General features: G+C 41.2%; 2 protein-coding genes across 2 annotated transcripts in view; one reads left to right on the plus strand and one right to left on the minus strand.

Annotated features, from left to right (window-relative positions):
- Positions 1-536: 536 nt before the first annotated feature.
- Positions 537-13,677, plus strand: LOC120046181 (tumor necrosis factor receptor superfamily member 13B). The gene is made up of 5 exons (XM_038991203.1): positions 537-1,516; positions 8,483-8,632; positions 11,153-11,269; positions 12,224-12,508; positions 13,057-13,677. The coding sequence occupies exons 2-5, from the start codon at positions 8,518-8,520 to the stop codon at positions 13,308-13,310; spliced, it is 771 nt and encodes a 256-aa protein (XP_038847131.1). The 5' UTR covers positions 537-1,516; positions 8,483-8,517; the 3' UTR covers positions 13,311-13,677.
- A 572-nt stretch (positions 13,678-14,249) lies between these two features.
- usp22 (ubiquitin specific peptidase 22) overlaps positions 14,250-16,906 on the minus strand; it is a 30,159-nt gene continuing 27,502 nt past the window's right edge. Inside the window, exons 11-13 of the mRNA XM_038991204.1 lie at positions 16,819-16,881; positions 16,515-16,664; positions 14,250-15,629 (exon numbers count right to left, since the gene is read on the minus strand). Coding sequence (XP_038847132.1) covers positions 15,587-15,629; positions 16,515-16,664; positions 16,819-16,881 — 256 coding nt within the window. The 3' untranslated portion in view covers positions 14,250-15,586. The remainder of the gene's footprint in view (positions 15,630-16,514; positions 16,665-16,818; positions 16,882-16,906) is intronic.

Consider the following 16,906-nt stretch of genomic DNA (forward strand, 5'->3'; position numbering starts at 1 on the left):
CTCAGCCTTCTCTCAATGTGTTGTTCATTTGTGAAGGACTAGAAGCTGCTATCACTATCTTGTTCCTGAACACACACACAGATACAGACTGACACAGACAAAGTCCCAGACACCTTGAAGAGAACAGGTGGTGTTTGTATGGAGGAACTATCTACACTCTGCCTCACCCAAAATGTACTTACAGGAGGGCAAAGAGGGCCAATAAGGTCATACATTCTTCTACAGTAAGCACCTATTGTCCTGTTTGTAGGAGCAATGTCTCTCTTAGTCGCTTGCTTTCCTTCAGTTTGCAAACGGTATGCACAGTGTAAAATATTGTAAAATTACATGTCATAATTTGTTTGTTACATGTGAGTTCTCAGATGGATGATATTTTATACTGGTCTTTCATAATACAGGGCAGTGTGTGTGTGTGTGTGTGTGTGTGTGTATTGGTTGGCTCTTCTATCCTTGTGGGGACCTAAAATCCCCAAAAGTACGACAAGGATAGTAAAACAAGGAAAATGCTCCCTCGTGGGGACATTTCCCACATCCCCATGAGGACAAAGTCCATTAGAGGTTAGGATTATAATTAGAGTTAGAATAAGGATTTGGGTTATGGTTAGGTTTAGGGTTAGGTAAAATAGGATTTTGAATGGAAATACATTTTAGGTCCCCACAAGGATAGAACAAAATGTGTGTGTGTTGAGTTCAATCTCGATTGGCAGGGAGTCAGGGACTGCCACTTGATGTCACTCATAATTTCTGTCGCCATGACTCACTACGGTCGCTAGGGTATGTACTGAACACTGAGTCGATGTGCACACATTTATCTATCTAGCCCATTCATTACGGCGTATCAGCTGTGGCAGTGTTCCAAAAAAATCTACTTCATTAGTGAATAAATTAACGCTCCTGAACCTTAAAGGAAACATTATAATATAGATGGTCATCTGGAGAGATGGCATAAGTACAGAACATTGTGTGTGTGTGTGTGTGTGTGTAATGATTGCTAACTAAACAAACTACCCACAGAGAGCGAGAGGAAGGGGTCGAACACGGTCGTACACTGTCCTCAAACACAGTCTTTTCCGTAGGAGTAAAAGCAGAGGTCAGCCCACACCATCCCCTTCATCGTGTCAAGCGTCTGTCTCTCAGGTTCAAGCGTCACAAGTGGTTCACCTCTAAATGACTCGGGGGCCGTACACTACTGACTGGCAGTCAAAGGAGGGAGCAGTTCTCATAATCAGATACAGTGTTTTACTCAATATCAGCTCCTCTTCTTGCTCTACAAGGTGAAATACAGGAACCTGATCCCAGATCTGCTTGTGCTCTTGCCAACTCCATTGCTGTCGTTGTCAAGCCAAACATGTTTGGCCTGACAATGAGTTTATGATAGCACAAACAGACTGGCAAAGGCAGTTGATGCTAGATACTCTAGTGCATGCAGTATCCTCACTGAAAGAGGCGAGTGAGTGTGGAGTGACTCGCACATCGTTTAATTTTAGCTGCAAGTGATGGGCAGGACTCGCAGGAGGTATGTTTGTCAATTAATTTTGATCAAGCTATGTAGCCTATTGATTCCTTCTTGATGAATACATGTTTTGTTGTTTCTCTGTTATACTAGCCACCTTGCAGTTGTATGAGGTTGGCTTTAGGGAACGTATCTCCCAGCCTCATAACTACCCACTGGGCACACACTGATTGAAGCAACGTTGTGTTTCTACGTAATTTCGTTGAACCAACATGGAATAAAAGTTGAATTGACGACTGTGCCCAGTGGGTAGCTACCAAGCTATTGAGACTATCAACAGTAGTGTACAGTAACTAAGTAAAGATCATTTGAAGTACTACTTAAGTCATTTTGGGAGGTATCTGTACTTTACTATTTATATTTACTTTACTTTCACTTCACTACATTCTTAAAAGAAAATATGTACTTTTTACTGCATACATTTTCTCTGACACCCAAAAGTACTCGTTACATTTTGAGTGCTTAGCAGGACAGGAAAATTGTTCAATTCACACACTTATCAAGAGCACATTCCTGCTCATCCCTACTGCCTCTGATCTGGCAGACTGACTAAACACAAATGCTTCTTTTGTAAATTATGTCAGTGTTGGAGTGTACCCCTGGCTATCCATAAATACATAAAAATATATAAATCTGTCTGTATAATTTGCTTAATATAAGTATTTACTTTTGATACTTAAGTATATTTGAGCAATTATATTTACTTTTGATACTTAAGTAAAATTCAAAACAAATACTTTGACTTTTACTCAAGTATTATTTTACTAGATGACTTTCACTTTTGAGTCATTTTCTATTAAAAGTATCTTTACTTTTACTAAAGTATAACAATTGGGTACTTTTTTCCACCACTGTCTATAAATCAAGTTAGATCAGCTTGTCTAACTATCTTAGCTGGCATGCCTGCTGGCAAGGTTGCTAGACTTTAGAAAAGCAAGCAATTACTAAATGTACTGAATAAGACTCACATTCCTTTCAATATTTTACCCAGATATTAGCAGAGATGAGTGGAAGCATATTTAGTAAAAAGAAAAACCACACCAGTTAGGAGGATAAAGACAGCTTGACATATTGCTTAGATATGCAGAAAAAAATACTTGGTTTAAATGTAATCTGGCACCTTATGATAATATCATGATATTTGTGTATTAATTATGCCATGATATGTGCCTGTATTGATTGTGTGTTATCATCCCATGTACTGTGTTGTAATTTGAATGTAATATCTGAGGCATGTTTGTGCAGTACATTAAGATGTGGGATTGAATACAGTCAGAATGACACCCTCTGGAATGTGTAGATTAGAATTAGGCATAATGATTATGGCTATGGATTGCAGGAAAAAAAAGCTGTTTCGGGTGTTAGAAACCCCCTCTATCCTCACATACATCGTGCCACCTCGAAAATAATGGCCGCCTGATGCCACTGGTGTTCCAATTGGTTTGATAGAGAGTATTCAATGTTATATGAGGTAGTCTACTGGGGCTGGAAATAGTTTTTACTGGGGTGGTAATTTATCAGGTGTACAGTGTACATAACACTGCAATGTATCTCCTCTGACACTTTGTTCTCTTGGAAACCCTGCACCCCTAAAATGCCTGCTTAGTTTTTGTAGAGATAGAGGTAGCAGAAGAGACACACTGTTAGCAAATTATTAGAACGATGTTTAGAGGGGTTCTGTTTTACTCTCAATGGCCATAGAAATGGGAGGGATATGTATATTCTATAAAATCGTTGAAAAACCGAATGTTTTATGGCTAATACTGTAATACAGCAAATCTGGTTGGGATATCACCACAAATGTTGCTAAATGTCTCCCTCAGCTGGTTAGTTTCTGAAATGATGTGATTGCCCCAAGGATGTTGGGCGGATATAGAGATTCAAACTACTCTGCAATGGTAGGCCAAACCACAGTGGATACACTAAATCTACAGTCAGGTCCATAATTATTGGCACCCTTGATAAAGATGAGGAAAAAAAGACAATAAAACAAACAATATAAATAGCTATGTGGTATGCCAAAAAAATAGGGGAATTATATTATACTAATACAACTGTTTAGAGAAAGATTTTGTTTAACAAGTAATAAAAACAATAAAATAGGGGTTAAAATATTGACACCCCTGTTTTCAGTACTCCAGCACCCTCCCTTTACGAGGAAAAAGACACAGCCACAATCCACAAAGAAATGGTTCAACATTTTGCAATGGCCATCTCAGTCTCCGGACATGGACCCCATTGAAAACCTGTGGTTTGAATTGAAGAGGGCAGTTCATAAGAGCAGGGGAAGGATATCAAGGATCTGGAAAGATTCTGTATGGAGGAATGGTCTCAGATCCCTCCCAACGTGTTCTCCAATCTCATAAAACATGTTAGAAAAAAGCTCAGTGTCGTTATCCTTGCAAGGGGAGGGTCCTAGAGTACTGAAAACAGGGGCGCCAATAATTCACCCCTATCTTTTTTTGTATTACTTGTTAAACAAAATATTTCGATAAAACAATTGTATTAGTATAAAATAATACAATTTCCAATTTTTGTTGCAGACAATATAGCTCAGTGTTTGTATTATTTATTTTATACAGTCTTTTTTGCACATCTGTATCTAGGGTGCCAATAATTATGGACCTGAATGTACATACTCCGATAGGATTAAAGAAGGCTCTTTGGTCATACAGATGCACAATCAAACAAACAGACATTGTGAAATCCTGAATGGTTTTTGTAAATATGTCATATTGTTGCTTCTGCTACTGCTGTTACTACGACTACTACTTGCAATTAAAAGCAGTTACATTTGAAAATGGATGGCTATATTCATTTGGGTTGACTAATCTGTTAGCTTTTGAGATGAGTGTGTTGACTTGCGTGGTCTTCCTTTTTCCTCCTATTTGACTGAACATCTGTTTCTTGTAGGTCTATTCTGAGGGTTAGTAGGTTTCTGTAGGTGAACTGTTTGCCTGTTTCTACATGAAATCTACTTCAGGCTGGCAGAGAACTTGTACACCAGGTGCAGAGGAGGGTGTAATTATGCGACGCCAATTTTATAGTTTCACAGTGACTCAACACCCATGCATAATTACTTTGCTGTGAAGTCATTGCAAATTCCTTCCTTTGCAAAAGTGTTATTATTATTAAATTTAGTAAGTAGTCTTGCATGAGCCAGAATGCTCATAGGAATTTCTGTAGCATGAAGCAGCTTGACGTACAATTACACCCCCAATCTATCTCCTTAATACTGAGTGCCAAGCAGAGACGCATCAAGTCCCATTTTTACAGTTTTTTGTATGACTCGGCCGTGGTTTAAACTCCCAACATTCCAATCTAAAAACGACTCACATGCATGTGAAGACAAACACTGATTTGCAGTATATGTAGGTCTAGGTCTGTATTCATCAACAGTGACCTATGAAACAGAATATGGTTACGCAGGACAGATGCGTCCACGCTCTTTCAAATAGCATAGTGAGACGGCCATGTAAGTTTATTGCAATTTATAAACTGGGTGGTTCGAGCCCTGACTGCTGATTGGCTGACAGCTGTGGTATATTAGACTGTGTACCATGGGTATGACAAAACATTTATTTGTACTGCTCTAATTACGTTGGTAACCAGTTTATAACAGCAACAAGGCACCTCTGGGGTTTGTGGTATATGGCTCTATAGTTGTGTGTCACTGGCTCATGGTACATTGGTAAAATGTAATGTAACGGAGACTGCAGACTCACAGCAGCCTTGTAGTATGAGGAGGATTCGGAGCGCAATATAAAGCTCTTATTTAAATTTTTTATTTCACCTTTATTTAACCAGGTTGGTTAGTTGAGAACAAGTTCTCATTTACAACTGCGACCTGGCCAAGATAAAGCAAAGCAGCGCGACACAATCAACAACACAGAGTTACCATGTTGTCTGTAGCTTGTGAGGTATGGAAACACTCTTTTTTGCTTTTATGGATTTTGTCTTGTTGCTTTTTGTCCTATGTTGCTCTGCGTGTGCTCACTGCTCAATGGTTGTCTATATTGTAATTGTTTTTAATAACCTGCCCAGGGACTGCGGTTGAAAATTAGCCGCCTGGCTGAAACCGGCACTTTTACTGAAACGTTGATTAATGTGCACTGTCCCTGTAAAAATGAAATAAACTCAACTCAACACATGGAATAAACAAGCGTACAGTCAATAACACAATAGAAAAAGAAAAAAAAGTCTATATACATTGTGTGCAAATGGCGTGAGGAGGTAGGCAATAAATAGGCCATAGTAGCAAAGTAATAACAATTTAGCAGATTAACACTGGAGTGATAAATGAGCAGATGATGATGTGCAAGTAGAGATACTGGTGTGCAAAATAGCAGAAAAGTAAATAAAAACAATATGGGGATGAGGTAGGTAGATTGGGTGGGCTATTTACAGATGGACTATGTACAGCTGCAGCGATCGGTTAGCTGCTCAGATAGCTGATGTTTAAAGTTAGTGAGGAAAATATAAGTCACCAGGTTCAGCGATTTTTACAATTCGTTCCAGTCACTGGCAGAAGAGAACTGGAAGGAAAGGTGGCCAAAGGAGGTGTTGGCTTGGGGATGACCAGTGAGATATACCTGCTGGAGCGCGTGCTATGGGTGGCTGTTGTTATCGTGACCAGTGAGCTGAGATAAGGCGGAGCTTTACCTAGCATAGATTTATAGATGACCTGGAGCCAGTGGGTCTGGCGACGAATATGTAGCGAGGGCCAGCCGACTAGAGCATACAGGTCGCAGTGGTGGGTGGTATAAGGGGCTTTGGTAACAAAATGGATGGCACTGTGATAGACTGCATCCAGTTTGCTGAGAAGAGTATTGGAAGCTATTTTGTAGATGACGTCGCCAAAGTCGAGGATCGGTAGGATAGTCAGTTTTACTAGGGTAAGTTTGGCGGCGTGAGTGAAGGAGGCTTTAAGGGCGGAATAGAAAGCCGATTTTGGATTGGAGATATTTAATATGAGTCTGGAAGGAGAGTTTACAGTCTAGCAGGACACCTAGGTACTTGTAGTTGTCCACATACTCTAGGTCAGAACCGTCCAGGGTAGTGATGCAAGTCGGGCGGGCGGGTGCCGGCAGCGAACGGTTGAAAAGCATGCATTTGGTTATACTAGCGTTTAAGAGCAGTTGGAGGCCACGGAAGGAGTGTTGTATGGCATTGAAGCTTGTTTGGATGTTTGTTAACAGTGTCCAAAGAAGGGCCAGATGTATACAGAATGGTGTTGTCTGCGTAGAGGTGGATCAGGGAATCACCCGCAGCAAGAGTGACATCATTGATATGTACAGAGAAGAGTCGGCCCGAGAATTGAACCCTGTGGTACCCCCATAGACTACCAGAGGTCCGGACAACAGGCCCTCCGATTTGACACACTGCATTCTGTCTGCGAAGTAGTTGGTGAACCAGGCAAGGCAGTCATTTGAGAAACCAAGGAATTGAGTCTGCCGATAAGAATACGGTGATTGACAAAGTCGAAAGCCTTGGCCAGGTCGATGAAGACGGCTGCACAGTACTGTCTTTTATCGATGGCGGTTATGATATTGTTTAGTACCTTGAGCGTGGCTGATGTGCACCCGTGACCAGCGGAGAAGGTACGGTGGGATTCGAAATGGTCAGTGATCTGTTTATTAACTTGGGTTTCGAAGACTTTAGAAAGGGGAGGAGGTGTGGTATATGGCCAATATACCACAGCTAAGGGCTGTGTCCAGGCACTCCGCGTTGCGTCATGCTTAAGAACAGCCTTTAGCCGTGGTATGTTGGCCATATAACCACACCTCCTCGGGACTTGCTTAAATAAGAGCTTTATGTTGCTCTCCAAATCCTCATCATACTACAAGGCTGCTGTGAGTCCGCAGTCTACATTACATTACATTTTACCAATGTAACAGACCACTGTAAATAACATACTGTCTCATTCAATATTTGGGAAAGGTAGGCAAGTTCATATTGCTTAGTAAAAGTATATGAATAGACATGACAAAATTCAAAAATCTTAGTCACAATTCACACCTATCAAGCATGACTCACCATAACAAGAGAGTAGCTCACCTTCTGTGCAAGGGGGAAGTCCCAGAAAAGACATTGCGGTTGTACCCAAATCAGCCCCCAACTCAAATACATGTAGCCCAATGTCACTGCATGAGAGGCACATTTCAAGCAAAGGTCCATACATGTCTTTCATCTCTCTGTAGGTAAGTCATATGATATTTGTTTTATTACATTATGTAACGAGATGCATTTTTAAAATGTACATGTGAGTTGGTTATGCTGTTCATGGTTTATAACTTTTTAAAAGATGGAGTCTTTAATTTTTAAGAAGGGGGGAAAAATGTTTACTAATCGGATATCCAGACATAAAAGATCAACATCATGCCTTGAATACTTACGGGTGTATGCAATGAGCCATTGTTTATGCTATAGAGTGTAACACCAACAAAAACACCATGATAACGTCACGTGTGGTGAAAGGAATCAAATCCGTAGTAAAAGGCCTTACATGATACTGCTGGAGAATTGTTGAAGCAAATGCACAGATAAGAACAAATGTATGAGTCAATTTTATGAAGAACAAGGCGAGGCGCAGCTTCATACTTTGAACATGTGTACTTTCTCCGGCTCAGTGATTCTGTGCCCAGTAGAGCGCAGCGCAGTATTCCTCTGTCAAGAAAATTTCATTTAAATCTTTGAAGTTGTATTGAGTTGTTTTTGGAGCCTTGCCCTCTCTTCTGATATATTCTGGAGCTAGTTGGACAGGATAATATAGTGTATAACTAAAGTGATCCAAGACTGATTACTAAGTGTTATGAAATGTAATGTAACATTTTTTGTATATAACTGCCTATACGTTGCTGGACCCCAGGAAGAGTAGCTGCGGACTTAAATGGGGATCATTAATAAATACAAATACAAATTACACAAGGATCCCATGAACTGACCCTGACTTCCCCATCTGTCATTCAGTGAGTCAGGGTGTGAGTTGACACCCGAACTGAGCCATGGGGTTAGGCTGTTCTGAGGGTTACTTCTGGGACCGCCTGGTCAGGAAGTGTCTGACCTGTCAGATGGTCTGCCAGCAGCCCCATCGCCACCTCAGATGCATCGAGTACTGTGGTAAGTTCACATACACACAAACGCTCGCCGGGGGCAATAACACATACACTGACTTGAGAAGTCAGTGAGAGGCCAATACACCGTATGATTGTCCATATGACTCAATCAGTGGAGGCTGCTGAGGAGAGGACGGGTAATAATAATAGCTGGAACAGAGTAAATGGAATGGCATCAAACATATGGATCCCATGTGTTTGACATATTTGATACCATTCCACCTATTCCCCTTCAACCATTACCACAAGCCCACCCTCCCCAATTAAGGTGCCACCAACCTCCTGTGGACTCAATCTACAAAGTTATACATAGAGTGCCTATCATAAGTATTCACCCCTTGTGTTGCATTACAAAGTGGGATTCAAATTGATTTCATTGTGATTTTTTTTTTGTCACTGATCTACACAAAGTACTCCATATTGTCAAAATTATATTTTTGTTTGACAAATTAATAAAAAATGTATTACTAAGATGTCTTGGTTGCAGAAGTATTCCCCCCCTTTGTTATGGCAAGACTAAATAGTAAGTTTAGTTTTTTTTTTTAATGACTACCCCATCTCTGTACCACACACACTCAACATACAGTTAAGTAGTGAATTTCAAGCACAGATTCAACAAAAAAGACCAGGGAGATTTTCCAATGTCTTGTTAAGAAGGGCACTGATTGGTAGATGGGCTAAAATAAAAAAAAAGCAGATGCTGAATATCCTTTTGAGCATGGTGAAGCTATTGATTAGGCTTTGGATGGTGTATCAATACACCCAGTCACTACAAAGATACAGGCGTCCTTGCTAACCGAGTTGCCGGTGAGAAAGGAAATCACTCTGGGATTTCATTATAAGGTCCTTGGTGATTTGAAAACAGTTAGAGTTTAATGGCTGTGATAGTTTTCTCCTGAGGCTGGATCAGTGGATCAGTAACTACAGAGTATTTACTACACAATAATAACCTAAATGACAGAGGGGAAAAAAAGGCAGCCTGTACAGAATACAAATATGCCAAAACATGCATTCTGTTTGCAACAAGGCAGAGTAATACTGAAAAAAATGTGGCAAAGGAATACACTTTTTGTCCTGAATACAAAGCTTTATGTTTGTGGCAAATCCAACAACACACCTCGGAGTACCACTCTCCACATTTTAAGAATGGTGGTGGCTGCATCATGTTATGGACATGCTTGTCATCGGCAAGAACCGTGGAGTTTTTCAGGATAAAATGAAAGAGAAGGGAGTTAAGCAGAGGCAAAATCCTGGTTCAGTCTGCTTTCTACCAGACACTGGGAGACTGATTACAATAACAGGACAATAACTTAAAACACAAGGCCTAATCTACGCTGGAGTTGCTTACCAAGAAGATAGGGAATGTTCCTAGGTGGCTGAGTTACAGTTTTCACTTAATCTACTTGAAAATCTATGGGAAGAGTATTTTGAAAAAAGTAATGGGCAAATATTGCACAATCAAGGTGTGCAAAGCTCTTAGAGATTTACCCAAAAAGACTCAACAGCTGTAAATGCTGCCAAAAGGTGTTTCTAACATGTATTGACTCAGGGGGTGAATACTTATCTAGTCAATATACACTGAGTGTACAAAACATTAAGAACACCTGCTCTTTCCATGACAGACTGACCAGCTGAATCGACGTGAAAGCTACAGTATGATCCCTTATTGATGTTACCGGTTAAAGCCACTTCAATTAGTGTAAATGAAGGGAAGGAGACAGGTTAAATGAAGATTTTTAAGCCTTGAGACAATGAATGGCACACATACACAATCCGAGGGTGAATGGGCAAGACAAAATATGGAAGTGCCTTTGAACAAGGTATGTTAGTAGGTGCCAGGCGCACTAGTTGGAGTGTTTCAGGAACTGCAACGCTGCTGGGTTTTTCACGCTCAATAGTTTCCCGTGTGTATCAAGAATGGTCCACCACCCAAAAAACATCCAGCCAACTTGACAACTGTGGGAAGCATTGGAGTCAACATTGACCAGCATCCCTGTGGAATACATTTGACACCTTGTAGAGTCCATACCCCGACGAATTGAGGCTGTTCTGATGGCAAAAGGGGGTGCAATTCAATATTAGGAAGGTGTTCCTAATGTTTTGTGAACTCAGTGTATATTAGTGTTATATTTTTCATTCATAAAAAATAAAATGTTTCATCCAGCTTGACAGAGTATAATGTATAGCTCATTGACATTTAATAAAAAAATTAAAAAAAATTCTAGTCCCACAATAAAATGTGAATAAATCCAACGGGGGTGAATTATTGATAGGCACTGTATTTAATTACATATACATGTTGTATTTAATCATATGGTGTTGTATCAGTGGTAAAAGGATAATACAAAAGGTCAATTAATCTCAATACCATTTTTGTAGGGTTAAGTAACATGTATAGCCTACTGGAATCATGGTTGATACTGTACATGGTAGCCATTTTGTGTCAAAACACAGGAAGAATATACCATGCATGTTATAATACTCAGACCATCCCTGTGCCATTGTGTGTGTCTGTCTTTGCCAGTGTCTCTGGGGTGTAAGGCGGTCCCAGGGCAGTACTATGACAGGCTGTTGAAGAAGTGTCTGAGGTGTGCTGCGGTGTGTGGCAGCCATCCCTCAGAGTGTTCCCACCAGTGTCAGAGTGAGTGAACAGCATTCTGAAGTACTATACATCCGCCCAGTATGTTGTAGCTATTACAAAACATATAGGACGCTCACTTAGCAAACCCTTTTTCATCAGAATATTAGGTGCTAAATGTTCTCTTTGTCTCTTGTTATCTCTCTCTGTAACACTCAAACCGTCATAATAGTTTGTACACTACTAAGTAATTAATTGAGCATACAGCCATCTCCAAAAGAGCTTCTGGCAGTCGATCCAATATGTATAACAACTGACATGCAAGCGACCCCTTCACAAATGCAGCAGCTTGTCATACATTTTTTTAAAGGAAAAACCCACACACACTGGAATATTCTTTACGTTTGAATGCCCTTTTAACATTTTTTTATTGTAGAAGCAGAGGTCAGAGCAAACGGACAAGTTTCGGCCACAGTCTTCGCCAGCGTTTGGTCAAGGCTGTGGCCGTTTGCTCTGACCTCTGCTGCTGCTAAAAAATACATTAAAACGTAAAGAATAATCCAGAGTGTAGGTTTTTCCTTTATTAAAATATATACCTTTTGAACCCAGCAACCAAATACTTTTTTCTTCTACAAACATTTGAGTTGAGCACACCAATTCCTTTTCAAATGCCCTTTACCCAGCCAGGTGCTTCATTACCTCAGGATTACACGGCTGGGCTAGCTGAAATGTAATGTCCCAAACGGTACCCTCCCATAAGGCCCTAGTCAAAAGTAGAGCACTATATTGAGAATAGGGTGCCATTTGGTGTTCTCTCTAATTCAGTCAAATTTAAATAAGATAACTTTGGGATTAAATGCATTTGGCTTTGATGATGTTCAGAACTGAGAACCGTCTAGAGGTAGTGCGTTGACATTTGGTAATGGTGCATACGCTACGTTACGACTCACTTCACATTACATGGACGTTATTGCAGGGTACATAAGGATTTAATTTAAGTCATTTAATTCCCTCAAGCCCAACAGCCTGCCTTGAATGGAATCTTGAGGCCTGTGGATGGGAATGCCTTCCAGAACCATACCATCAGGGGGGGCTACCTACCCAGAAGCCTGCCTAACTCAGCCATCCTGGTGTACTCTCTGCTGGGCCTGTGTCTGACTCTGCTGCTGTTGACCCTGTCTGTGGCTCTGCTGGTACTGCTGAGGAGGCCCCCCCGACCAGGGGCCACACAGAACAGTCACACCCAGGGTAAAGAAGGCCAGAAGGGCCAAGAGCCTAACCAGCACAGCCAGTCCTCCAAAGGTCAGTTTGGGCACACATCTAGTGTAAAAAGGTAGCACAGGTCACATCCTCATAAAGCCACTCAGAATAGGAGTGGTGATCTAGGATCAGGCCCGTGGATGGGAATGCCTTCCAGAACCATACCATCAGGGGGGGCTACTGTCCATTTATGAATATTCATTAAGATATAAAAGGTAAAAAAAAAAAAAGATCAATCAATCAAATGTATTTATATAGCCCTTCTTACATCAGCTGATGTCACAAAGTGCTGTACAGAAACCCAGCCTAAAACCCCAAGCAGCAAGCAATGCAGGTGTAGAAGCATGGTGGCGAGGAAAAACTCCCTAGAAAAGGCAGGAACCTAGGAAGAAACCTTCTGGCTGTGCCGGGTGGAGATTATAACAGAACATGGCCAAGATGTTCAAATGTTCATAGACGACCAGCAGGGTCAAATAATATTAATCACAGTGGTGATCCAAGATCACAATCTTTTAACTCAACATGGCTCCTTTTAGATCGAGATAACCTGTATGTGTGTGTGTGTGTGTGTGCGTACGTACCATCTTTAGACTGCCTGATGGATCCATCCCTGCTCCAGATAAACAGTGTGACACTGAGCCGTTCGTCCAGCCCCACAGAGACTTGTGTGTGTGTCCACTGCTTCCCTGACCTCGGAGTGCCTGGCAGGGGAGAGAAGCAGCAGAGACCCCCACTCACCCTCTACCAGCAGGCTGTCCCCCAGGACCTCCACTCTCCTACCAGAGCCCCTCAGTGTGGGTCATCACAGAGAATAATTTGCTCCCCTAGTCAGCCCAGCTTCTGATTGGTTCAGTTCTGCAGACTGGACACTAAATAAACAACTCTGGAGAGATCTGATACCGCCCACTCCAGGGTGAAGTTTCCCCAAAGTACAGATCTAGGATTAACTTATCCTCCCCAATCCTAACCTGAACAATTAGTGGGGGGGAAAGAAACACTGTCCCAAGATCAAATGTGTGAGCAGTCTGGAGAGCAGAAATTAATAGGTGAAGGATACAGGAGAAACTGGAGTGAGACAGAAGCGAGTGACAGAACATTATATATGCCTGTACAGATGTTGGATCTTCATTTGAGCCAGTTTTCTACAGCAGGAAACTAATCCTGCAGCAACAAGAAATGTGAATTATGTGGATTATAATTAATGGACATTTTTGTAGTGGTTGATACATTTTTCAATCCGGCAAATCAAGTCTGACATTTTAAAGTGGAGATTACAAACTTTAAAAGCCTTTTAAAAACCTTGAATACACAAGTTTGCATTTCCTGTTGTGCAAGAAAATTCTCAGCAACAAAAATGATCAAATTAGGACACCCTCTCCATCTCTCGGGAGACATTACAACTACCTCTGTCAGAATTAGACGTTCATCCATGTTTCTCAAACGTCAAATTACGAAGTTCATGTTTAAGGTTAGGCATTAACTTAGAATATTTACGGTAAGGGTTATGGTTTGGGATAGGCTTAAAACACAAATCTCAAGAACATATTTTTATTGCTGGATTTGAACATGCAGCCTTTGGCACCAGAGGCGGATGCTTACGCATTCGCTGTTGCCCCTAGTGGCCGGTTTCCACGTCGACTTCCGACGTGCTCAGACATGGACCGACATCAAATACCGACAGGTGACCTGGCTGGACATTCACAGGCGGGTGGCCTCCATGTGCCATGAAAGACCTCCAGTAAATCTTCAACAAGCTAATAAAACCCTGCAGCATACGGGCGAGTAAAGATATAGGCTTTTATTTTGGGTCTCACCATCAGTGTCCAGTTCTTGCAGCAGATAAAGTGTTGGGGATGTAGTCTTGACTAGACCATAATGATCCTTGGCCGATAAAGTAACTCAGTTTATACCTTGGTTTCTTATTTTAGCATACATACATACTTTAACATACATGATGTGAAAGAAAAAAAATAACTCTGACACCGACTTTATATCCATCGTAGACAGCATGCTGAATGGGAAGTACTGATTCAGTACACAAACATATGCACAACACACGTGCGTGCGCGCATACACGGAATTAGAGAAACATGTGGACAAGGTTTAACACTGTCAGATCGAGCCATCGTCTCCGGCAGGATACACAATGTGCCAGCCTTTTTCTTATTCACAACAACGCATCACCTGAAACAAATTCCCCACCATGTCAGCAACACAAGAATTATACCATCAGCGCAAGAAACGAACAAGCGTGAAACGGTCTCTTTTTGAAAAAGACATGACTGCACAACATAACAAGGACAGGGGTTGTTCGAGGCAGAGGGGAGGATGGGAAACCATAAACAAGAACTAAAATGAATTATAAAAATATAATTATGTATTTTCGCTGCCATCGCGAATAGTAAAACACAAAAGAGGATAGCTTTTTCACAGAACACTCCGCTTCTTCAACTCAAGTCTTTTTCCATAGTTAAAAAATAGATGTTAGATTAATCATACAGTATTTTTTTTACTAAAAAGTCACAAACAACGATTATAGTAACCACTTTTGTCTTTGCAATATTGTAAATACCATTTGTCAGCTTGTTTTGCAGTCAGCGCAATAATGATGCATAAAGAAATTAGACAACCAAATATATTTCCGCCTTTGAAAATGCTTGGTCACTTGTAGATGGGTGTATGTGTGGGTGGAATGATGGATTTCAGAAATGATCAAATAACTGAATGTGAAGTTTTTATGAGATGTGCCCACGGTCAGTCTGTCCCGCCATCTGCCCATCTGTCTGAAACAAGAATAGAGAAAGAGAGGGAGATCGAGAGCAAAGGAAGCGCCTTCTCTTCCAACAAGGCCTCCATAGTCACACTCCCCCCCTCCCCCTCTTGCAATCTTCCCTCCCCCTCTCCTCTCTTCCTCCTTATCAAGTACATCCGAGTAGCTTCAGTGCAGATTGGTTTTGGAGTGTCCTTTACTCAGAAAGAATGCATGATTCATTTTCCTTTCCCTCCATTCCCCCAGCTTCAATCGTCACTGATGTAGAGTTTCAGGTAGGCGTGCGTCATGTCGCCATCTTGTTGTTGCAAGTCTTGGTGGCTGTTGACATCAGTGCTGAAGGGAGGTGGCTATTCGTACTCCAGAAACTGTTTATGGTAGAACAAGAGGTACCTGAGAACAGAGAGATTCAACGATAAGATTTCACACTGATACATACAAGTAATTATTAAATGATAATGAAAAAAGTATGAACAACAGAAGGTAGAGGTTACTGCATCATGACACATCAACCGAAAGGGGAGACGGAGTTTTGGATTACATTTGGAGCGGACCTAGCTGGACTAGGTCAAACCTGCCCCTAACCAGTAATACAGGGTCAGATATTAATTTGAAATCACTACTGGGGTTGGGCCAGTAACCGAAAGGTTGCTGGATCGAATCCCAGAGCTGACAAGGTAAAATTCTGTCGTTGAACAAGGCAGTTCCCTGGTAGGCAGTCATTGTAAAATAAAAATGTGTTCTTCATCGACTTGCCTAGTTAAATAAAATAGAAAAGCCTAAGGGGTGGGGCAAATGCAGAAAGAAAACGTTTTACCCACGCTGAAGATGTCTATATAGGTACGCTAATACAGGACTAGTAGAGACCCAGCGCACTACTTTTGTGAAAAAATGTAAACCAGCATTATCTGTACAAAACAGTTAATCTGATAATACTTGTGGAATATAAAAATACTTTCTTGATATATTAGATCAAGAAAAATATTTAATTTGATGTGGATGTTTTGGGTCTTTGCACCTTTTGATGTCCATGTCTGAGGACAGGGTTTTGTTCTTTTCTGGATTCCAGTCAACTCTTACAATTCCAACTATTGAATCCTGCAAGATACTGTTCTATATTATACAGCTACCCTTTCTGCCAAAATAAATAGTCTGCCCGTGCTACAGACGTCTACATATCAGTCTGCTAATACTAGTAAAGGCCCAGTGTACTTCTTTTGTGAACAAATATGACTTGTTATGACCACAGTTCAAACTTAGGATATTTTCAGAGCTTACCCTTCGCTGTCCAGCACGTCCTTGATGCTGGCCTTGGTGATGACGGCGTCGTCGCACTTGAACCACTGGTCCTTGTGCTGCCGGATGAACGTGGTGTAGTGACCGCTCTCCAGAGTGCCCTGGTGGTTGACCACCGCAAACAGAGAATACCTGGAGGGAGAGAACAGGAGATAGGAAGCCAGGCAGAAAATGGATGAGAATTGGTTCATGTCAAAGCAAGAGAGTAAGTAAGAGCCAATTCACTGTCATTATATTGTTCTTTATATGCAACCTAGTAGCATTGTTAGAGGGACAGCGCACATACTTATTGTCGTTGTTGAACACGTCTACCGACTGCTGGTACTGTCCGTTCATCCTGCTCTCTTTACTGAAAGACACACAGACAACATGTC

Source organism: Salvelinus namaycush, chromosome 4 (assembly GCF_016432855.1).
Source record: "Salvelinus namaycush isolate Seneca chromosome 4, SaNama_1.0, whole genome shotgun sequence".
Lineage (NCBI taxonomy): Eukaryota > Metazoa > Chordata > Actinopteri > Salmoniformes > Salmonidae > Salvelinus > Salvelinus namaycush.